This window comes from Loxodonta africana, chromosome 19 (genome assembly GCF_030014295.1).
Source record: "Loxodonta africana isolate mLoxAfr1 chromosome 19, mLoxAfr1.hap2, whole genome shotgun sequence".
Taxonomy (NCBI): domain Eukaryota; kingdom Metazoa; phylum Chordata; class Mammalia; order Proboscidea; family Elephantidae; genus Loxodonta; species Loxodonta africana.
Genome location: NC_087360.1, coordinates 6879047 through 6903051, shown reverse-complemented (window position 1 = coordinate 6903051; position 24005 = coordinate 6879047). Strand labels below are relative to the sequence as shown.

Here is a 24005-nt window from a genome sequence, read left to right as displayed (position 1 = left end):
CAGAGGTTAAGTGCTCAGCTGCAAACCAAAAGGTCACGAGTTGGAACCCACCAGCTGTTTCATGGGAGACATGCTGCAGTCTGCTTTGGTAAACGTTACAGCCTTGGAAAACCTATGGGGCAGCTCTACTCTGTCCTATAGGATCATTATGAGTTGAATCGACTTGATGTCAACATGTTTTGGTTTTCAAACAATACCTACAAGACAGAATCTACTTTCCCGCACCCTTGGAATCTCTAATCATTAAAACTCTCACCCCAGGAATTTATTTAATTTCAGGGTTTCTGCTTTCCAAGTATTTATCCTTACATAACTTTTATATCATTAACAAATATAAAAACATTTGTTGCAAAGGATACCACTCCATCGAAGTCATCACCGCACCAATGTAGAAGTTGTTTTAACCTGGTTTTGTATTTACCGCCAGACTGACTCTCCCCAATAAGGGAAGAATAGGTAGCAAAAATAACTCCCTTTTTCACACTTCCATTATGTTTGGAGGAAATTTTTCCATATTTAAACTGAAAAAGAAAATAGAAGAATTCAAGGTACAAGTCTTTCACTCTGAAACATTTCTACTACAGCAGGAAAAGGTCTGCAGCAAGAATTCTTCACCTGGCCAGTCCATGATGGGCTCAGAGAACTCCTAAAATCGTATACGATATTTCTTACATATACGTATAGATGCAAACGTATGGTACAAGGGCCCAGTTTTCATCAACGTCTCAAAAGTCTATAACCCAAAAAAGATTAAAAACCAGACAGAAACTCAGCTACTAAAAAAAAAAAAAAAGATGACAATGTTCTATTTACAACATTTACCATGCACCTACTCCACGCAAAGTTCCACGATTGCACTCTGAGGGATACGTGAGGCTTGCGATTCATAAATGCCGTGCTCTTCCTGAACTACACTGCTTCAGAAATCAGAACAGTTCTAGATGCCAGTTACGTGTCCTTATTTTTCAACTGTTTGTAATCGTTTAAAACACATACTGTAACTACCAATCCACTCAGTAGTACCTGCGCAAAAAGCCAGAGAAGAGTCTGGTGACACTGAACCAAACTATGTTCCACATGGAAAGCAGATTTATACTTCCTGTGAAGAAGCCCGTGGGGTGGCACCTGTAGGGACTCTGTGTCTACTCTACCCTTACCACCCCGGGAACAGGTACCTAATGGGTCAATAAAGACCTGCCAAGTGAACATTAAGATTCTAATCATATTAAACTGTGCTTTCGGCACTGAGATGCATTTACTTCCACTTTACAGACCATTTTAACATACAGTTACTGGTTCAGGTCCACGGCATATAGGTCTCCCAATCACAACCCAACTGTCTACATGCTGCACAGGACTGCAAGCGACCTACACCGATGAGGCACGTGACCTACCCACTCAGCTTTATTACATGTGCTTTTCCACCCACATTGCTCAATTTAACAAAGAGTTTTTACCCATATGAAATTACTACAGAGGCAAAAACAAAGCTGAAGATGTAGAGAATAAACTCCATAACCATAGGTGCCATGTCTATTTTGTGTACCTTTACTGGTGCTGTAGTTGGCCATGGTAAATCCATACACCAACAATAACTTACTCTGCTTTCTGTGACTAACTCATTTAATCCTCACTCACAACAAGCCTACCAGGTAGAAACTACTATTTCCATCTCTCAGATGAGTCATATTTATTAAACGACCAACTGAAGAGAAAGTTTCCATACCTTATTTAATGAATGGACCAAAATGTTTTTTGCTCCAATATCCCTCAAATCTCTTTCAGCATCATACTTCAAATCATTTGAAACACTGAACCTGCCACAAAAAATAATAATAAATAACAACAACAATTAAATACAAATTCCATCATTCTAACAGAATTTGGGAATAAATAAAGCCAAAGCTTGACACGTCAAAAAAAAACTTGCCGACTTGTGAAAACCCATGCCCAAGTGTGGAAGTGATCATTGACCAACGAAAGCTCCCACGCCAGGGTCTAGCTCTTACCATAACGCTCTTTTTCTACTCAACAGATAATTCTCGTAGATGATGCCTGCGATGGTCCTCCCTTTCCCTACGCCAGCACCGTCGCCTATTAAGAAGCCAGCACGGTCTCCATTAGGCAGGAACGTTTCATGTTGCTGAAAAAAAAAAAGCTGCTCTGTAATCTTTCAGATGTTTCGGTGACCCACCCTGCGTACGCTGTTACAGAAATAATTCAACGTTACGTGTATATCGACACGCATACGGTCTGGCTGTTAGTATAGGTATGTTCTGTATCTTTTCTATATCTTCTTTCTTGCTTAACTTACCTCAACAAATCTCAGGTAACTGAAGTAGCAAAGTGATGACCATTCTTCTATACCCTTTTTGGCTTTGCATAATCAAATAAATTTTTTTTTCTATTAATTGCAGTAAAACACGAGTGATCTGCCATTTCAAGCTCCTTCCCCCCCCACCCTCCCCCACACCCAACTTGAAGGCAACTACTTAAGCTTCACATCCGAGCGTTCTTTTCATGTATTTTTTAAAAAATTTTATTGTGTTTTTGGTGAAAGTTTACACAGGAAATTAGGTTCTCATTTAACAAATTTCTATACATATTATTCAGTGACACTGGTTACATTCCTCACAATATATTAGCATTCTCATGATTTCCATTTTGGTTGTTTTGTTTCCGTTAATCTAGCTTCTCTGTTCCCCTTGGCCTTCTCATCTTTGGTCTAAGGTAAATATTAAGCATTTGGTTTCATCTAGACAATTATTTTGAGCAGCATAGTACTCGCAGGTGTTATTATTTTTTATGGGCCAATCTGTCATTTGGCTGCAAGGTGACCTCCAGGAGTGGTTTGAGTTCCAAGTTTAAAGAGTACTGCAGGGCGATAGTCTTGGGGGCTCATCTAGTCTCTAACAGTTCACTACATCTGACTTTTTTTTTTTACGAATTTGAGTTCTGTTCTACATTTTTCCCCCATTCTATCTGGGACCATCCATTGAGTCCTCAGTCAAAACAACAACCATTCTTAAGCATACGATTCAGTGACATTAATCACTTTCACCATGCCAAAGACACACTTTCACATCACGTAAGTGTGGCGGGTGGTTGGCTGGCTGGTCATTAACTGCTTTACAAAAATAAGAGTATGACAGAAATCCTTTCCAGACAACTGGTATAACCCTAACTCACACTGTCTTACAAGACTGCACATTACAGTAATAGCACAATTTATTCAATCAACTCCCCAATGGTGTAAGCATTCAAATTCTTTATAGCTTTTAGCCACTGGACAAAAAGCTGCAACAAATATCCTTATTTATATGTTCTTATATAACAGCTGGAAACCCTGGTGGCGTAGTGGTTAAGTGGTACGGCTGCTAACCAAAGGGTCAGCAGTTTGAATCCACCAGGCGCTCCTCAGAAACTCTACGGGGCAGTTCTACTCTGTCCCATAGGGTCGCTATGAGTCAGAATTGACTCGACGGCACTGGGTTTGGTTTTTGGTTTGGTATATAACAGCTTTACAGGATAGACTCCCAGGAATAGAATTGTTAGGTCAAACAAATGATGTGTTTTTAACTTTAATGATGCTCCCAGTGAATTCCAAAAAGGTTATGATATTCACCATTTTACTAGAGATGCATTCTCCACAACCAGGTTATCCTCTTTATTTTCCAACATGTAAAACTTCTATTTCACACATTTTTCTTTCAAAGTAAATTTACCTTTAGATTAAAACAACTATATCGTATGCAGAAACCCTAGTGGCATAGCGGTTAAGCGCTACAGCTGTTAACCAAACAGTTGACAGTTTGAACCAACCAGGTGCTCCTTGGAAATGCCATGAGACAGTTCTACTCTGTCCTATAGGGATGCTGAGTCGGAATCGACTCGATGGCAACCAGTTTTTGGCTTTTTATATTGTATGAACTCAGATTGTATGTAGGTATGAAATATTTTTCCTTACCTGGGCTGCATATGTAATTGCCTCAAGCTGTAATGCTGACAACCAGCCATTATCAATGGTTTCTTCAGAAATGGAGGTTTTGTACCATACATCAGGTGGAGTAACACTGGATAAAGAGCTAGTTTCCACTACAGCATCTGGGTGACGTAGGCCAATTTTTACTAGATGAAAATAAAAAGTATTTACTATTAATTATTCCAAATAATAACTGACAATTTTATTATAAGATACAATATTTTTCCTATCCACAAAAAACACAGTAAGTACTATATATTGCAGGCTGCTATTAAAAAGTCTTTTTTTTTTTTTAATGGTACACTATTGCTTAAATTTGACTAAGATATCTATTAATCACTTGTGTATGGTTTAAACAGACCTGAGGATTTAAACAAAACCAGAAAAACAAGTCAGTTCCTATCACCAAATTCTCCAACAGATCGTAACCCTAGACAAAGGACTTGCTTCAATGAATCATGCATCGAAACGAAAGCATGCAATACAAATAATTTTGCCTTGAAAGGTATCTGAAAGAAACCCTTGGCTATAAAATTAAACCGCAGTACCTCCCTGTATTTCACAATGTGAACAGTTGAGAATCGGTCAGCAAACTTTTCGAGGATCAGATAGCACATATTTTTGGTTCTGCAGGCCATCCAGTCCCTTTCATAATCACCGCTGCAGCGTAAAAGCCGCCGCAGACAATAAACAAATGGACACAGCTGTGTCCCAATAGAACTTTATTTACAAAATCAACGGTGGGCTGGATTTACCTTGCTGACCTTTGGTTTACAGGGCCATGGATAAACTCATTCTGTGAACATGATTACTGGAGCGGAGAGGCAGAGCATAAAATTTCAGAGGCCACATCCTAAAGTCCATTTTAAATGACAAGGAAAGCATGGGATCTTGAAGTCCATACGTAGTTGGTAAACAGAAATTTTAGTATAATTTAAATATTACTATTGGTGCCTTTTTATAGAAACCTAACAGTATATAAAAGACAAATTTTAGGCACAGATTTACATAATCTTACTGCTCCCACAAAACAAAAAAGTGAAAATTTCTACACTAAAACTAGAAACTATTAATGTTCAACTATACATGGCAGCCACCAAAAATAACAAATCACGGAGCTTAGGCAAAAAGCAGAAATAATGTTAAAGAGAAATAATAGATTAAAACAGGGCCAGTTATTTTATGTTTAAGATTTCAAAAGTATTTTTACAAAAGCTGTATAAAGTATATGAAGTTAAGACATATATTAATTTACATTTCTATAATGTGCTATGATTTTACTGAATTATTTCTCACGAGCAAAATTAACTGGAAACAACAAAATCTAAGCTGTGTAGTCTCAAGTTTTAAAAGGCTTCAACTTAAAACAAAGTTCTACATTTGTCGACGAAAAAAGAAAACACAGTAAAACTTTGATATAAATATTTAAAAACTTGATTAGTTAAATACACATGTTATAAAATTCATTTGTCAAACCCTGAGGTACCCAACACTGATAGGTCCTAATACACAACAGTGTATAGGGGAGAGTTATTTAAGTTCAAGAGGAACCCAGAAGCCTTTCATTATTCTGACAAATCCCAAAGACATACATTTTATTGGCATATACTCTGCATAGGTTTCTGCGTGACCCATTTCTTCTTCGTCTTCTTCCTCTGGTTCATCTTCCTCTTTTACAACAGGAACCTTCTACAACACAGAAAGAGCCACGATCAAACCAAAATCCAGAGACCACAGGCCCAGCCAAAACCCAGGAAAACTTATGCAGGAACACCCACAATGCTGAGTCTGAGAAGCATAAGGTACTACCTTCAACATCCCCTAAGACCTAGTCACACGTGGGGCCCCTCCTATGTCCATGCTGAGCACAGGGGATCCACGGCCTACTCCTACCTCTGATGCACAGATTACCACAGGGCTCCACCTTCCTTCCAGCCACCACCACCTCCAACTACTCCCCCTTCAATACTGTCTACCACCCTCCCTGATACCCAGAACTCTCTCCAACCTCAGTCCCCACCTTTCACTGCAGCTCCAGAACTACAAAAATCAAGAGGTATGGTAAGAAAAGGTAGGGTAGCCTCATTAGCACACTCTACAACACAGGTCCACGGGCAGAGTGCCATTTAAGTCTTCCATCTCTGCCTTCCTCTCAGTTCACCTCCCCACCTGTCTTCTTTCCCTCAGATCCTAAAACCCACACCCCAGAAGAATGGAGCTGAAGGGTTCTTCTGAAGGACAAGAGAACGGACTTCAGACTTCTGGGTTTTCACAGACCCAACTTCAACAATCATATATAAAACAGTCATGTATTTACTCTCTAAACCTCTGCACATTTGAGAGTAAAATTTGGAACTGCTAATAATTATACCAAAAAAAAAAAAAGGCATAAACCCAGACTGTCCGAGGCAAACCGGGTAAATGGTCACCATATTCCTATGTACCTTGTGTTCCTCTATGGACTCTTAAAAGGGTCATACTTGATATTAGGGTGAAATAATATTTAAAAAGTGACAGAAGACCTTTAACAGGCCTCTTTTCACTATCAGCAAAACCATTAATAAAGCTCTTGATTGACACAGTCTTGTTCATGGAAGAGTCTAGAGAAGAAGCCATAAAACTTGGTATACCAAGGAAGGGAGGAGAAGAAAATCTGTAGGAGAAGGTGCTGTTGGACAGTAAGGGCAGGCTCACCTTTCCTTTCATTTACCTCAGAGCTTAGAGCAGAGTATGATGCACACAGATGCTCAACAAATGTGGAAAGGAAAAGGGCAGTGGAGGGATACACATCCAGTCCACATCAACCCATGGAGTCCTCAAGGGAAAAAAACAAAACTCAGAATATTCTAAGAATTAAGTCAAAATGAGCCCCCAACTTCAGAAACTGGGGACAAAATGGGACTGGCCAAAGAAACAGTTCTGAATCCCAATTCCGCCATTGCTTAACCGAGCAGCTTTGGGCAAAGGAGCTGAATTATCAGTCCTACCACTCGCACCTTCCCTCCTTTCCCTCACTTATGAAATAGGAATGCTATGCTAAAGTAACTGACCTCCTTTCTCCTTCTACCCTTTCTTCCCCTTCCTATATTACAAAAAAGGCACCAGGGGTATAACTGGAGGCTAAACTGGTAGTAGTGAAGGGTCCCACAATCTAGAGACCACACAAGTAATAGTTCTAAATGAGTGAAGCCAGCTGATGAAAAATGGCCAACGACACCAAGCCTGAAGGTCCAAGAGACATTGGGAGTCAGGGGCAGTGGTAAATGGGATCACAGGCTTGAGCCTCAAATTAAAGTCACTACTTTTCAGTGGTACTCAATTCTAGGTAAGTTTTATTAGGTGGGGAACATGAGCCCAGGGTTATGAGGTACTTCTATTTTTTCAAGACCTCAAAAAAAACCAAACCCACTGAAGTCGAGTCAATTCGTACTCATAGCGACCCTAAAGGACAGAGTTTCCAAGGTCTGCCTGGCGGATCTGAACTGCCGACCTCTTTGTTAGCAGCCCCAGCACTTAACCACTACGCCACCAGGGTTTCCCTTTTTCAAGAGAACCTGAAAATCAGGACTTTTATGCATTAGCAACAAATCCAAAGCTTTTCAAAACACCATGTAGGTCAAACCAAACACATCCGTCACCTGGTTTTGGCCCACAGGCTGTCGGCTGGCAATTTCTGTCATATGTTTCTTAACTGCTAGGACAATCGACTCGATGGCACCAGGTTTTTTTTAAGGTTAGGATGATATAAGACTTCCAGTATGCTATGCGTTAACTGTTTCATGAGCTGAACCGGAAAGGTGATCAGTACAGGTAACACTGCTTGAAGAAAAATGCGTTCTTAAATCTCCAAAAACTCAACGTCCAAATATGCACTCAGTACACAAGCATTAAGTCAATTGGGCCCTGCCAGTGCTGGCTCTCCTGGTCCACCCCTCAGACGTCAGGTACAGGATACTCTCGCTGCTCCAAGCCCTGGCAAGCCTTTGGCGTGGTTTCATGCAGTCATCTCCTATTTCCTTCTTTTCTTTCCCTTCATCCTTTTCCAATCCCCTTTGCAACCACCCGAGGTTAGCCCCTTAGTACTCCCCTTCTGGATTACTTAACCAATCTCCCAGCCTGTCTCTGTTTGCCCACCCGACCCATCCCAAATCTCTAACAGGTCACTCCACTCCCAGGATTCCTCATGGATGCCACACCAAGTCCAAAGTCCTTCACACTCAATTCTGAGAACTCCACAGAGCCAGAGTCTAACGTTCCAACTTTTTCCCCCAAGCCAAGTAACCTGGCTATTGTCACATAAGCAAAGAGTGACCCCTTCCTCTGTGCCTATTAATGCTTCAGCTCCCTTCCCAAAATGCCCACTTCGAAGTCCCTCCATATTCAAAACCAGGCTCCATTACATCACCACAAAATAAAACCCTTCCGGGTTATTCAGTTCACAGAGACCTTGCCTTCCTCCAAACTCCTAATCCTTACGATGCGCACACTTTGTACTTTTGATGCACCTCGTGTAACTACTTACTCCACGTGGTTGTTAAATATGATGTTCACTGACGGAAGAACCACGCGGTGTACTTCTGGCAGAAGCTCACCATGCACAGTGTCATACACAGAGTAAGTCATTAAATAAATACACTAAATCAATCAAATGAACAAACCATTTCTACAACATGTGGAAAAAAGTTTAGTTTATTATGCAATTTATTCATCACTAGACAATGACATTTTAGGCTCTACTCTAAAATAAGCAGCTACAAAATGTTTTTGATTAACCCCACGTTGTCTTGTTTTTTTCTGATCATTGAGACTTGCAATAAGAAAACGTCAGTACTGCATATAATAACCACATCCTATCAAAGAGGCACATGAGAACCGACTCAAAAGCAACAGGTTTGGTTTTTGGTTTTATCTCTGTTTAGCTCTATCAGTCTGTCCCAGCGAGGTCTAATGCTTGCCCGTTAGTGTAGGTAGCTGAGTAGCTAGTCCACCCAAAAAAGTTTTCTAAGGGTTGTTTTAGACTACTTCTAGCCAGTGTGCTTTCAGAACACATAAAAATAGACTCAGCTTTCTGAAACTCACCATAGTTGGGGAAAAGTTCATTTTCATGTCGTTTATCCATATTCTTGCTACTTCTTTATTAGAAGAATCTTTCTTTAGTGTACCATTGCTTACATCAGCTGTGTGGGTAAAACCAATTTGCATTTTAGAACAGAATCTCAGTTTCTTTTCTTCCAGCTGTTTTTTAAATTCAAAGATTACTCACTTCATAAACCAAAGAACACCAATCTTCCCATCAGCATCCTGTATTAAGCTTAAGGATGAAAACATTCAAGTAACTCAGAAGGAAATATGGGCATGGGAAACTTTAAAACCATTTATCAAGAAACATCTTAACCAGAACTCTTTGATAACACAAATACTGATTTAACACAAATACCGAAAGCAGAAGAGCGGTGTTACTTTGCGACACCTCACTGGCTTTAGTAATAAAACAAAACTTGGTGCTATCACCAAGGTAGATCCAATCTTACCCAATTTAGTGGTACTTACTAACTTTTGAGGCAAAAAGAAGTTTTTATTCGGAAATAAAAAAAATTAATCTCGGAATTCCTTATCTTCCTCCTTCCCTCAGAATAAAGATCCAAATAATGAACCCAGTCGTCTTCTACACCAGTGGTTTTCAAACTTTTTAAAAATATAGCAATGGACTTCTGGAACTGAAATCTCAAAGCAGAACTGCTTGAGTGAATCACAGGAAGAGGGGAAAGCTACTCAAATAAAAGCAGCAGGTCTTCTTATTAAGTTTAAAGACCCTAACGAAAAGCAGCTTCCCATAACCGCTGACCACCCACAAGTCCCTCGGGAGCCATCCCAGACGCTGTCCTTCACCTCAGCTAGGTTAGGGCCACAGTCCTGCTTTCCAGAGCAGAAAACGTTATCATAAAAACCACAAAAGCGGATGCCAGCTAGAAGACAACTAAAATGATCTTCTAACTGACACCTCGGTGCCAGGTTGCAGCTAGTTTAGGAAGACAACCTTGAGCGTAAAACCACAGCCATAAAGGGTGGGCGGCAGGAACGGAGCCACAGAGATCAGTGTTGTCTGGGAATTTAAATCCCATCCATCAGTGGAGAAAAAGTTAGTGTTACGTTATCTACAAGCACTTCTTGCATGCTCCTTTAGAAGGCTCCTAGCCCTCTACTTCATAAACAACCACACTACAACTTCCAAGCAATCAGTTCTGTATCGAAATTACATAGTATTCTATATTAGATATTAAAACTTACATCCCACAATTAAGGAAAAGAAAAAGAAGCTCTTTGGAAGGAGAAACTGTCTATTCGATATTCTTCTCCTCATCCCAAGAGACTGATAGGGTGCTAGTACATGCCAGTATAAATCATCAGGAATATATCTCATATACATAAAGACAGGGAAAAAAAGGCACTCATTACTAAGCTAGAAATTTAATAAAACAGTGGTCAGTTCAGGCTATAACTGAGGACAGGGTTAGTACGCCCAACAATGCCCACCACCATGGTACTGCTATGTAATAGGGATTCACACACCCTTTAACTCAGTGGAGGAGAGAGAGAAAGAATACCTCACTTAAGAGTCTACATTTTTCAGTTTCTAAAGCTAAAACTATACTACTGAAGTCTGAAATGGCCAAAGCCAGAACAAAAAACCTCATTAATTCTGTTACCCTTAAAAACTACCTTATTACATACAATACTGGAGCTTCTGCTAATTATTCCATTTAAATTATAACCTCTTCCTGCCCATGTCTCATTTCTCTCCAGAGCACTTATTTCTATCTGATACACCATATAATTTACTTATTTGTTTACCATCTATCTCGCTCCACTAGAATGCAGGTTCCATGAGGGCAGAAATTGCTCTTTTGTCTCCGCCACAGCCTTAGTTCCCAGGCAGTGCTTGACACACAGTAAGCACTCAATAAATATTTGCTGAATGAATGAACACTATTAAAAAAGCCACTCCAGAGAAAAACAACTAAAAAATCTACTCTTATGCATAAACGAACGCCTTAAAAGGTGTGTTCGTATTATTGAATTTTTCCCCCTTTAAATCTGTCTATCCTCAAAGTATTATGCATTAGGCAGCAATGGTTACACAACTCTGGGAATACACTAAAATCAATGACTTGGACACTTTAAAAGAATACATTTCATGGCATGTGACTTATACCTCAATAAAGCTGTTCTTTAAAGAAAGCATTACGGATGCTCACTCTTCAAAGAAAATACGGTAAACTACTGTATTTTCCTCAAATAATGAGCTCACATATAATGCACGGCACAGCTCACCTGGCAGAAAATATATAGTACATGTGTTATTTACATAAAAATATGACATTTTTTTAAAAAGTTACATGTATTTTATCAGAGAACTTACTAAAAAGATAACTATCCACAAGCAATGAAATGACAGGTAAAATCATAAAACTGTAAAAATCACGGGCAAAGTAACAAAGCGTCAGTTTAAAGCCTATACCCAGAGTATGGTGCTAGGACCCTTGGCATCGACAGTGCCTGACGGCTTGTTAGAAATGCAGAACCTCAGGCCCCACTCTGGACCTACTGAATTCTGCTTCTGAACGAGACCCCAGATGGTTCACAGTCACGTGAAGTTTGAGAAGCACTGACTTAAAGAATTAAGGAAAACATTATTTGGGGAAGACCTCATGGCGGTAGTGTAGCTTTACCCAAGCCTTCTAAATTTTTACTTCCTTTCAATTGTGTAAATACTAAGTGCGCAGAGTTATGCAGATAACACCTCTTTTATGCTGAGATCCAAGCCGACCCTGAGACACACTCTGACATCTGTTAGCAAAGTCAGACTGGACAGTTGTTACTTCTGAAAACAGACAGACTTACTGGCTGCTGTGGCAGCTGGTTGAGCAATGTTAGCAGGTGGCTTCATTTTCATGAGTTCATTAAGACTATTATTTTTTAGCAGATCTTTCAGTTGAACCTGGTCTTTTGAAGGTGCAGAGGTCATGGCATTTCGTACTGCTGGTGCAGAGACTGAAGGGCGTGTGTTTGCAGTGGTCTGGATAAACTTTGTCAAAGTGATGGTTTGCCTATTAGTCGTTACAGGTGGTGTTTTAGTCATTACAATTGTGGATCCCAAGGTTGGAAGCTGATTTATCTGATTCAGCACAAACGTTGTAGTAGATGGAGGTTGCTGCTAGAAAAGAAAATGCAACACATTATACCACTGACAAATGTTTTGTTCTCTAACGGAGCATATAAACACTGTAGAACATTTAAAAATCTAAAACTAAGTTTAATTCTTGCTTAACTATTTGCGCTTCACTGTTAATTAAAAATGATCCGCTTTTTTTTATATTTAATTAGTTAAAGTTAAAACACACCACCTTGAGGTACAGTAGTGGCATGACATTTTTCGTCCTCATCAGGAACAGCAAGCATACAATGGGACTGTCTCAAGCGAACTGCGATGTGTGGCAGCCTACACAACAGGAGGACTAGGAATGGAAAGAGTTTCTAATCCCAGCACTGCCTCAATCAGATAACCTAAGGCTGGTCACTTAACCTCGGGAAGCCTGGGCTTTCTCAGGCTCATTTTCCATTTCTAACACTCTATGACGCCTGTTAGAACTTAAAAAGACAAACACAACCAAGCAGTGTTTTAAATTCCTATGCTGTATGAATGATCCACCCAGGTAAACTACCAATGTCAGAAATAAGGCTACATAGCATTATTTTTTATTTGTGGAGGAGAAGCTGTACAAAATGCGAAAGGGAAGATGTCAAGGTTTGAGGATAACAATATCTCTGTTGAACTACAAGTATAACTGAGATTTTTTTATAAATTTAAGTCTATTTCTACTACTTCTCCCCCTCAAACTCTATTTCTCCATGATTCCTTTAACGGTCTTCTCGATTACTATCTATCACACTTAAATAAAACTCACAACAATAAATATATCACAAATCATCAAACTTTAACCAATTGTCCACTGACTTTATATCACTGGATTTAAGTTAATAAATTGCTACGTTTAAGGTTAAGGTCACAGGTAGTCATGTTTAAAGCACGATTACAATCATATAAAAATTATACATAGCAGGGGAGTCTTTGGGCGCAATGAGTTTCTGTTAACTGGTGAAATATTTTGGAAAAAGACAGCAATATGGCAGCACGATACAAAAACTGTAATCGGGGTCACTGAATTGTAAATATGGAGGATGTTGCACTGGCTAAAGTTCTGGTATATTTTTATCACGATTAAAAAAATGAGTAGTTCAAATCCTGATTCAGAAACTAATCTGTGATTAGAATTATTCCATAAAATTATGTATTCATGATACATTAAAAATCATACTGTATCATAAATCTCCAGAGTAATAACTTCACCTGCGTCAATAAAAACTATGTTAAGTGTAAATATAACATACAAATTTCTATTTACAGACAATTAGCTTCCAGGATTGTGTCTGAAAACTATTAATGGCCATAAATTTCCAGTTTGTTATATAATCATAATCAATCTATCACTGAAACAACTGCTGAAACTGAAACAACTGCTGAAACAAAGCGTTCCTCTGTTAAAAAATTTTCTGTAAGTACATACGCATATATACACACACCCCTCCAACAAACACAAATGAAAACTGCAGAGGAAAAATACGTACTTTATCATTACCTCATACATTTTCTTTCGTTTGCAATAAACAAACTCAAAACATTTTGTTTTGTTCTGATTATCTTTTTATCAACGTAACTATCACAAGCATGAAAGAAACATCTTACAAGGGAAGAGGCAAGGGTAGGATATTAGAACAAAAAGCAGAACTAGTGACTGAGATAAGCCTGTTTCATATTAGAAGGTTATTTTCTTACTACGACCCTAAACCATGTCAGTAGTGGCAGCAAATCCCACTAATTCTTACCCTAACATTTAATAGTGCTGGCGTAGGTACCGTCTCTGGCTCTTGTTTAACAGGAAGTGCTGCTTCACTCTCCAAACCTAGTTCTAACGCACCAAGTGGCACTGACTGGAGAGAAAACAGCAAAGAAAAAGAAAACACGATGGCAGTGAGCTCCGTTTTAAAAAGAGTTGCAAGAATTTTGTTAAAACAAAAAAAGCCAGACTTTACATTCAAGCTAAAGGTAAAGTCACTGATAACAAGTATAAAGTAACAATCTTCACAAGCACAAAATCTTCACAACTACACTGATATCAGAATCTTACTTTTGCTTTCAGAGAAAACGTGTATAGTAAAATGACAGAAGAATGTTCCTACAAAGTACAAAGCAGCTATTAAGGAGATTAGCTATCCTCCCATAAGAAGGTTAAACAACCCATCTCTTTCACAGATGTTAACGATATCAAAGAAGAAAACGATGGCTTGACTTTCATTGCAAACATTTTTCCTCCTCCTGAATGAAGGCTAATAACTCAACATAAAAATAACATTCACGTGAATATTTAAAATTAAGGCTTAATAAATATCTATTTCTATATGTGGAAATGACAAACGAAGAAAAAAGCTACTTTGTTCAGGGGCCGTGGAAAACTCTTACCTGCTGAACCGGAGGGGTCTGTGTTGGAGTTGCAAGCCCCGCATCTCCACCATCAATATCGAAGAGGTCGTTTGGACTGATTCCACTCTCACTCAAAGCAGCCAGCAGTAAATCTTGCCCTGGCTCCACCATCTTCAGGACAAAATATTAACATATAAAACTTAAAATGACAAGTATTAGTTCTAGTTTCTAATAGAAACAAATTAACATTTTCTACCAGACCCATTCCTTCAACATTTATTAAGAACCTGCTATGTGTCACACAAAAGGGATGAGAGTCTCTGATCCCAAGAAATTGACAAGAAGACAGAAAGGACAGACAAGTGTGGAGACCACAGCAAGCAGGTAACTGCGTACACATCTACACAGTTTGAGGAGGGAGAAGGAAATGTCGCACTTGGCCTAGGGGGAGAGGTCACAAAGATGACAAAGGAGCTGAGGAGGAAATCATCAGGTGGACAAGGGTCTTCATGGAGGTGTGAAGGAATCTGGCACTCTGAACTATGGTCAGACTAATTCAACACAGCAGAACTATGAGGCTCAGATAGAAAACGGAAAGGAATGAGGAAAACACTACCCACAGCCTTGAACACCAGGCTAGCATCCACTTATCCTGTGGGTTAACGGTGGACCACTAAAGGGTTTTCAGATGGAGGACTGTTCGATGCGGTCAGATTTGTGATTTTAGAACGATTACTACATGGCAGTGTGCAAACATGCTGAGCAGAGAGCGAATAAGACCGCAGCGGGGAAACAGCTTAGGACACTGCTCCAGCAGACCAGGAGAGAGATAATACTTTATAAAAGTAGGGTGCAGAAGGAAAGAAGAGAGAATGGATTCAAGGTATTTAGGAAGGAGAATCCACAGTACTTGGCTTAAATAACAGCTCAGAATGGGAAGGAGAATATGAAGCATACCATAGAAAAAGTATGAATTGATCAATGATTAGCATTCAGCCAAGAGAAAAATAATAAAATCTGAGCCCAGAAGACCTGAAGGATGAGTCATGGGCACTTAGAAAAAAAAAAATGCCTATTTAGGAAAAAGCAAATTTTAGGTTAGAGTTTTCCAACTATACTCACAGGAGCTAGACCAAGATATTCTACTACCAAAATAAATTTTACCCATTTTGTAGGGAGGAAAAAAAAAAGCTTAACAAAGCTTTCCCAATTTCAGCTTCCGCATTAATTTATCTGAAATAACCAAATTTATATATACAAACATAGGAAATCTCTCGCCATACTTGTTTTTTCCAGAAAACCAATTTCATATTACACAAATAACGCACTAATTTTCACCTAGTCCGTTTGTCCTTAAACTGTGCAATAAAATTAAATATGTCCTACAAAAAGAATTGGTGTTAACCAAGAATACTATGATCATAACTTCTAAAGTATAAGAACAACTGTTTTAAATTAATGCAAGACATTTAACAGAGAAACCCGCTACTCTGGCAATGTACATAGAAGCTTGTACCGTTTAAACAGCAGTTCTAACTGAAACATAGATAAGTTTAAGGTAGAGTCAGTGACACTCGGAATTGAAACTAAGGGCAGACTCACTGTTTAAAGGATGGTAGGAAGGCTAAATGGAGAAAGGAAGAGAATTTTAAGGAAGAAAAACAATGTGAGCAAGAAAGATGCAGGGAACTGACAGTGTGTAAGTATTGTTTACAAATCTGACATAGTAGTGTTAAGCTCTTCATACATATTACCATATCTAAACCCATAACAATCCTAAGTGAAGATAGCTCTTACCATAACCTTAGAGATGAAATGAAAGCTCAGAAAGGTTAAATTACGTGGCCAAAGTCACTCAGGTAAAGAGTGGTAGGAGACGAACTCAGTTCAAATTCTCAAAGCCATGCACTCTTTCCAAAGAGTGGATCAAAAAGTCGATGCTGGTAACCCATGAAATTTCACCGTTTTATTTCTGAATAAAAACTAGACTGAGATTAAATGGGGGAGGGGGACCAGGGTATTAAACAGCAAGATGGAAATACTATGAAGGACAACAGAGGAGAGAAAATGCAGAAACGTCACAATAGGGATTTTAAATAAAGTTGATTCATTTTTCTAATATAGACGTAGCTGACGATACTTTACGAATTATCCTAGTATCAAGTACAAGGAAGCACACCTAGAGACCTAAACCAATGCTTTAAAAATATTTTCAAATAACAAAATACCTCATTAGGACCAATGATCTGTGGAAATAGGAGATCTTAGCCCACCTGCTCCTACAAAATCCTGACCCAGATTAATGGAATGCTGGAAACTACTAAAATATCTTTTTTTTTTTTGTAAATATTGGAAATGACTTATTTATTTTTGAAACAAATGTTTTAAACCCGTGGCCCCCAAGCTACAGACCATAGGGCCCTCAAAGGCCAAGGGACCCATTAATCCATGTGTATACCAAACCCTGTCTAGTTATACTCAGAAATACAGAAAGATTGTTAATTAATGAAATACAAACTCACTGAAAGGTATTGCTGAATTCAGAAGAGCTTTTTGAAATATATTTTCTTAACAATGAGCATTAGAAGTACAAAAACTATCAGCATGGAAGGGAGGAATCTGGAGGAAGGAATTTTTTGATGTTCCTAAGAAAAGATAACATAGTTATAAATAACACAATCAGTGACCAGCTCAAAATTCTTCCACAGGAATCACAATTTAAGGCACTCTGATCTGAGCTGTGACCTAAAAATATTAAAACTTACGGTTTTTCTTTAAAAAAAAAAAAAGCCATTGTATTTTACAAGGTATTAACAAAAGAGGTTTACTCTTAGATACATCACATACACAAACAGAATCTACCGATCCTTTCTACTGCAGCTCACCGGGCACAGAGTCTCTATTTGCTCTTTTGTGTAAGGAGAAGGGGGAAAAGGGACGAGAGGGAACATCTATCTTAAATTCTAACTCCGTGACGCAAAGCCTTTCGTATTTAACCATACGGCTATTCTAAAACTATTACACTCAAATAACTTCAGTGTTCAGGCTGAGCAAGCCCTTAAAAGGTTATATACCCTCACTCCTCACCTACTGATTACTTAGGTTCCAAAGATCAGGTTGTTATGCAAAAATCTGCATTATACAAAAATGGAGAATGACCACATCAGATCACGAAACGGAAGATGATTACATCCATCATTACATAACTGTCAAATTACACAATTAACTGCCAAACTACAGAGAACCACGGCCCAGCCAAGTTGACACATAACCTTAAGCATCACAGACAGCACTCCTCTTGCCTTGCACCTGGGCATTCGTTACTGTCAGACTTACATTGTTAAGGCGCAAAATAGTGGGATAGTCGATGTTTTACTATCGTCTTAAATGCAAAATGTCAGGTAATGAGAGAGTCGACTGAGTGAGGAACAGGTGTATCAGCCAATCTCCTCCTCCTCCTCATTTTACAATCAAGATTTATTCCTGAGGGGGAAACATTTTCACATAGAACTCACCAAGTATTATACAAATGCTAAATAATTTAAGGTATAAGAACTATGTTACAATCCGTCTACGAAGGAGTTGTAGGCCTCCGGTGACATTTAACATGTAGCAATCTAACAAACACCAAAGTTACTAACCACAGAGCAATTCTATCTCAAACAATGAACAATAAAACGGTTCGATGCCTTATCATAAATACATATGAAAATATCGCTTATCTCAAAGCAGTACACCTATATTGTTTCTACAATAAACAAGAAAGGAGGACAGCAGAAGCTAAGAACCATTCTTGGCAGAGAAACAACATGAGAAACAATAGCCAGTTCCCACCAAGAGCATCAACATCGAAACACACCAACAGGGCAAGGTTCCTCTTACTTAGAGACCTAAACCAGATCTCTGACATTCTGACCAGGGAGATACAAGGGATATACCTGCAGAGAGGTAACATACCACAGTGGTTGAGGAGTTTATGGAGTGAGAGAGAATAACTGGGGTGAAATACTGGCCATGTTACCCACTAGTAGTGTGATATGGTCAAGTAATAATCTCTGTGACTCAGTTTCCTCATCTGAAAATAGGACCTATCTCATGGTGGAGCAGAACTTCAAACCGAGGAGGTCTTACACCACCCTCTGGACCCTTAAAGCTATCCCAGTGTTCTCAGAACTGTCGGCTGCCACACATGGGTTGTCAAATCAACTTAATGTACATGACCCATGTTTTAAATATCTCAGTATAGAACAGAAAATCAGAACAAAGCATGAAGCAACGGTCAGCATTATTTTGTGAAATGTTTTTCACATGCTATTACTTGGTGTTTATTAACTAGCTATTGTTAATAACGTTTCAGTACACAGCATTATGCCCAAAAAGACCTGTTTTCTTCCATGTCACTGATGGGACACTTTATTTCTCAGAACACAAGCTTTATTTGTTGGCAATCCATTTAATAACTAACCTGCAAAATTAGCTCTATAAGATACTAGTTCCCCTTTTACCTAAAAGTTCCACACATCCCATTTGTTCAGTTAGTCAGCATGTCTAGAGTAAACTAGCAGACATCTTAATTGTGCACAAGCACTACCGCTTAGCAAGTATCTTTGCCCAAACAAAAAGGTATTTTTTCTCATTATTTAATAATACTAAGCATGTCTGATTCAAGATGCAGCTTCAACTCTGCTTTTATGTAGCACAGATGTGATGACTAAATGCTTTAAGAATTTGGAAGTTAACGATGCTAAGATCCACTACTTAGAATTTAGTTGATACAGTTCATCGACAAATATCGGAAAAGAAGGTTGTTACAAAGAGAAAATAGTTTTAAAACTTTTCCTTTACCTGAAAGAATATAGTCTGCACTTTTCAACACCGATCCCTTAACAGAAGCAATGGTGGTTCAGGGACGGAATCCTCCCCCCCTTCCACGCTGGAGATGCCGACTCACTTGCAGGCCAATGCACCTCATGGGTAGCCACCCCCCATCTGTCACCGTTGGCTTGCCCCTGTTGCTATGCTGCTAAACAGACTTCAGCAGAGATTCCAGACTAAGACAGACTGGACGAAAGGTCTGGTAGTGTACTTCTGAAAATCAGCCAATGGAAAACCCATGGATCAATATCGTCCAATGTGAAGCTGATCATGGAGACAACACTGGACTGAGTGGTGTTTCCTTCCATTGTGCACGGGGTCCTCGTAAGTCCAGCGCTAACTCAATGACAGCCTACAACCACCCGAAGGAGCAACTGCTCAGCAAAGTACCCTGCCCATTCATTCTGGTTGCAAAACTAACAGGAAGAATGGATTCACAGAGGAAACTGGGAGGATAGAAATACACTGTTTCAAAAACGCTTTACAAAAGAACAAAACGGAAGGAGGGAGTAAAAAGACTTTCTTCACCACCAAATCAAACTCACAGGGCTATTCTTCTTGCTACTTACTACACAGTTGGTTTGTATCTCTTTTAACCCTCAAAGTAACCCATGTTACAGATGAGAAACTGAGGTTTAAAGAGAAGTATAATTTTTATAATAAGGTTAACAACAAAGCAAGTAAGTGGTAGAAGAGAATTTCAAACCCAAGAAGTCTGACACCACCTCCCTCTAAGATGCTGCATTCTTAGAACTATACTGGTGTTTTCAAACTGCTGGTCACCACACATGGGTTGTGTTCAATTTACTGTATCATGGCCAGCATTTTAAATATTATAAAACAGGAAGTCAGAACAGAGCATGTCAAGGCGGTAAACGTTATTTCGTGCAATTTGCTTTTTAGCTATACGCATGTATAGGTACATGGGTTGCAGTAAAAACCTGAAAATCATTCCTCTAAGTCTATATACTGCCTCCTAAGATACAAGCAAGTTACTTTGTTGGGTTTTGTACCAAGTTTTATTAAAAAAAAAAAAGAATCCTTGCTGTTCAAGTTTTTATCTATCCATCTACAGAGTACGTCCGTCATATCCCCAGGTTGTCTCTTCGGTGAGTTCAAGTCACATCAAAGTACAGCTATCAATTAGCATAAGAAACAACCAGTAATAACTTCAGGGTTCCATCTGTTTGCTTATTAACTGGCTATTTAATATAAAAGTAACTCCTCTCAGAAAGTCTCTTTATGCCAACTTTAGGCAGGCAAAGTGTGGGAAGCCACAGTGTCCCATGCAAAGTTAGGTAACTCGGTGAGACCAGGCCTGAGTGTTCTCATCCTTCACAGACGGCAAGTCTCCAATCAAAACTCAACTTAGAGACTAAAAAGTGCCAAAACACATCTGTAGCTAAAGTCTGAGATAAATCTTTTTAAGGAGCATAAAGACTCTCCACACTGCCTATTTTGGAACAGTAATTTCAACAAAGCTCTTAAAACATATAAAACTGCCTGACACGTAATAGCATTCAATGAAAGAACGTAACGGCTAGCCACAAGCTTCTCTCTAACCTTATCCAGCAACTTAAACAAAATTTTTACTTAAAACTCTGGAGAGAACTGTGTGGAATAACGTTAAGATGGGAGATAAAAAGTAGAAGCCACAGGAAAAACTGAACATGTCTTATCTGGTGAGGAAAACTGTGGAAACAACTTCTTTAAAGATGAAAATAAAATGTTCACTTCTTGCAAAATTAATGACCCAGTCAAGGAATCAGTGGCAAATTCTACATTTCATCCCAAAAATTCTGTGCAAACTATCTTTTGTGCAATTCCGAATGGCTTTCTCCACTGTTTATGAAAACCAGCTGATTGCTGTAAATAACGGGGAAAAATGGAATCCCTCTGCACTGTTAGCTGGGATAAGCGTCTCCAAGGGTTATGTTTATTCCCTCTAGGAGTCTGACAGCTTGCCGGACCCTCCTTGTAGGCTCTTTGAAAAGCCCTATTCCATCTCTATTTCTCGTTGTCTGGAAAATTTGAGGCTTTTAACGCAACATAAACTGCTAACAATCAACTTTCAAAGGTCAAAGGAGACCAATTTTTAACCCTCCCTCATCAACACGTGTTCAGTACAAACTTCCGGGTGTGGTTACAATTGGCTGCGCAATTCAATGGATAAAAACGTCGCTTTATTTGACTCTCATTTTATCGCCCGTTCTTTTCCCACGTTTCTCCACCAGCGACTCCCCAAAACAAAAGCCTCCCACAGTAAACGGAGCACACACATAAAAAGAGCTTCTCTGTGCGAGGATCAAGTTAGCGGTCCGCAAACATGAACCAAACAGAAGCACAAAGCCGGGGTGGAAAGGGGAGGAGCTGGACGCCAGGGTCAGGAAAGCAACAATCTCAAGGGTTCAAGAACATCCAAATCTCCTCAGCGGTTAAACCGACCCCAAACCACTTCTGGGAAACCACCAGTACACACGGGTTTGGGGAACTCGACATGCTCCTTCAGCCCACACGCTAACCTAAGTACGCGAGTCCCCTGTGCTCCCTTTCCCTCCAGGTATTTCCTCGGGGTCCGGGAGGTGAGCTCGCTCGCTCGCGGCCACACGGAGCCAACCGCCGGGGAGGCGTGAAGACACCCCACGTGTTTCACGTTCTAAGAGCCGGGTAATCAGAAGACCGCAGGTGCGGGGTGCACGGCCAGGGCGACCCCGTCGCCCGCCTCCCTCTCCCGGCACCCGGACCCATCCTCGGGGAGGACGACTGGTGCAGGACCCCGGGGCTCACTTCCCCTGCGGGCGGGACCTCGCAGCACCCGGGTCGTGCGGGGAAAGCACAAGAGGGCGACCCCAGCGGAGCCGGGTTCCGCGTCCGCAGAGCCAGCGTCCCCGGCCCAAGGGGGTGCCTCTGGCCGGGACAGCGGGGCTCCGGGAGCCCCACGCGCGGCGACCGCAGGGCCCGGCGCTGAGGGGCGAAGGTGTAGGGAGCCGCCGCCGGGACCCTGCCCCCGAGGCCCTCGGAGCGCCGCCGAGGGGGCGCCGAGGAGTGAGTGAGGCCCCGAGCCGGGGTGAGGTGGCTGCCCCCCCCAGCCCGGCCCCACACGGCCCCCTGAGGAGGGTGGGAGTGGGAGGCTGTCCGGGAAGGGGAGTGCGGAAGGAGAATGGGCTCAGGGAAGGACTTACTTTCCCAGCGAGGTCTGGCCCCAGGGCGGCTCCTCCCGGCCGGCGAGAGCTTGAAAAGCCAGAGGCGGCGGGAGCGGAGGCGGCGGTGGCGGAGGCAGCAGCGGCGTCCGGCTCTGCCTACCTCCCCGCCGCCATCTTGACGCCCCTCCTCCGGCCCCCCCGCCCGCCAGGGAGGAGGTGGGGCGACGGCTGAGGCGCCGAGCGCACGCAGCGCGCCCCACGCCCCACGTGACTTCTCCCTCCCCCACCCGCTCCCGAGCCCGCCCGCCCCGCCTCCCTCCTGGGTGAAGGAAGATGATTTCCCCCCCCATCTTGACCGCCCCCTGCCTTCGCCGCCAAACACGGACTTCATCCGCTCCCGCCGGCCCGGTACCAGTGGTTGGATCCAAGGGAATTCCGAAACCTAAACGGTCCATTACCGCGGCTCTGGGGTGGGCGAGGGGTGAGGGGGCCGGGTTTCCGAGAAGGGGGAGGGGGAAGGCGAAGGCCGCCTAGGAAAGTCACGTGCTTACTGTTTCCGCTAGCGCCGTCAAAGACCTCGCGAGAGTTCCGTTCCCCCGCCCTTTTTCCCCCGCGGGTTGTCGGGAAGAAGGTCGGCGCTCTGGGGTGCCACGAGGAGGTCAGCCGGTGGGCCTGGCGCATGCGCCCCTCACCTGCTCTCAAAGTCGGGCCAGGAGGGGGCCCGAAGCTATTTTGAAAACCTTTTTGGGGGTTGGCTTGGCCCGAGAAGTTACCTGGTGGCGTTTCTGTCGCTTTGAAAATCTCCAAATTGCCTAGTTACTTCTAGAAAAAAAAGAGTCATTCACGTATTCCTTGCTCCTTAGGCTCGCTTAAAGCACTTTATTCAGTGTGAAACCGCAGGTAACTCGGAGCCCCTAGGCTCGCCCACAGCCATCATCATAGCCTAAGGACTGCGAGCCCCACTTCTTCTTTCTTCGTACACGCCCTGATTCTCGAACAAACTATTGCGCTGAACTGATGATTGCTATATAGAAGAGGTTTTGTCCCCACCACTTCTCACCTCCTTATTTCCATCTTTTTATAACTTATTTAAATAATCACTTAACACAATAAACGAATTTACTTCTTGGTAATTCTTAGGAACGCTGGTGGCGCAGTGGTTAAGGGCTGGGCTACTAACCGCACAGGTTGGGGTTCTAACCCACCAGCCGCACCGCGGGAGAAAGGTGTAGCAGCCTGTTTCCCTAAAGATTTGCAGTCTTGGAAGCTCTATGGTGCAGTTTTGCTCTGTCATGTAGGGTCGCTATGAGTCGGAATCCACTTGACTGCAACGGGTAGTCCTTTTGTAAAGTCATTCTGAGAAAGCTGTTTGCCTCCGTTGCTTAGGTAATAGGCACTCCTGGGTGATTTTTGCCCCCTACTGGCGGCGTATCCCACTCGCCTTTTGCTGAAAGCAAACCAAGTT

General features: G+C 41.3%; 1 protein-coding gene across 6 annotated transcripts in view; it reads right to left on the bottom strand.

The window, feature by feature from the left end:
• SBNO1 (strawberry notch homolog 1) overlaps window positions 1-22723 on the bottom strand; it is a 44720-nt gene extending 21997 nt beyond the window's left edge. The window contains exons 1-11 of one of the 6 annotated variants that reach the window (XM_064272112.1): window positions 22580-22723; window positions 17045-17167; window positions 14562-14693; window positions 13928-14032; window positions 11885-12197; window positions 9062-9159; window positions 5575-5671; window positions 3968-4128; window positions 2010-2143; window positions 1727-1817; window positions 360-521 (exon numbers count right to left, since the gene is read on the bottom strand). In XM_064272112.1, coding sequence (XP_064128182.1) covers window positions 360-521; window positions 1727-1817; window positions 2010-2143; window positions 3968-4128; window positions 5575-5671; window positions 9062-9159; window positions 11885-12197; window positions 13928-14032; window positions 14562-14693 — 1293 coding nt within the window. In that variant the 5' untranslated portion in view covers window positions 17045-17167; window positions 22580-22723. The other 5 variants (XM_064272111.1, XM_064272113.1, XM_064272114.1 and 2 more) reach the window with 5 other exon arrangements.
• Window positions 22724-24005: the final 1282 nt, after the last annotated feature.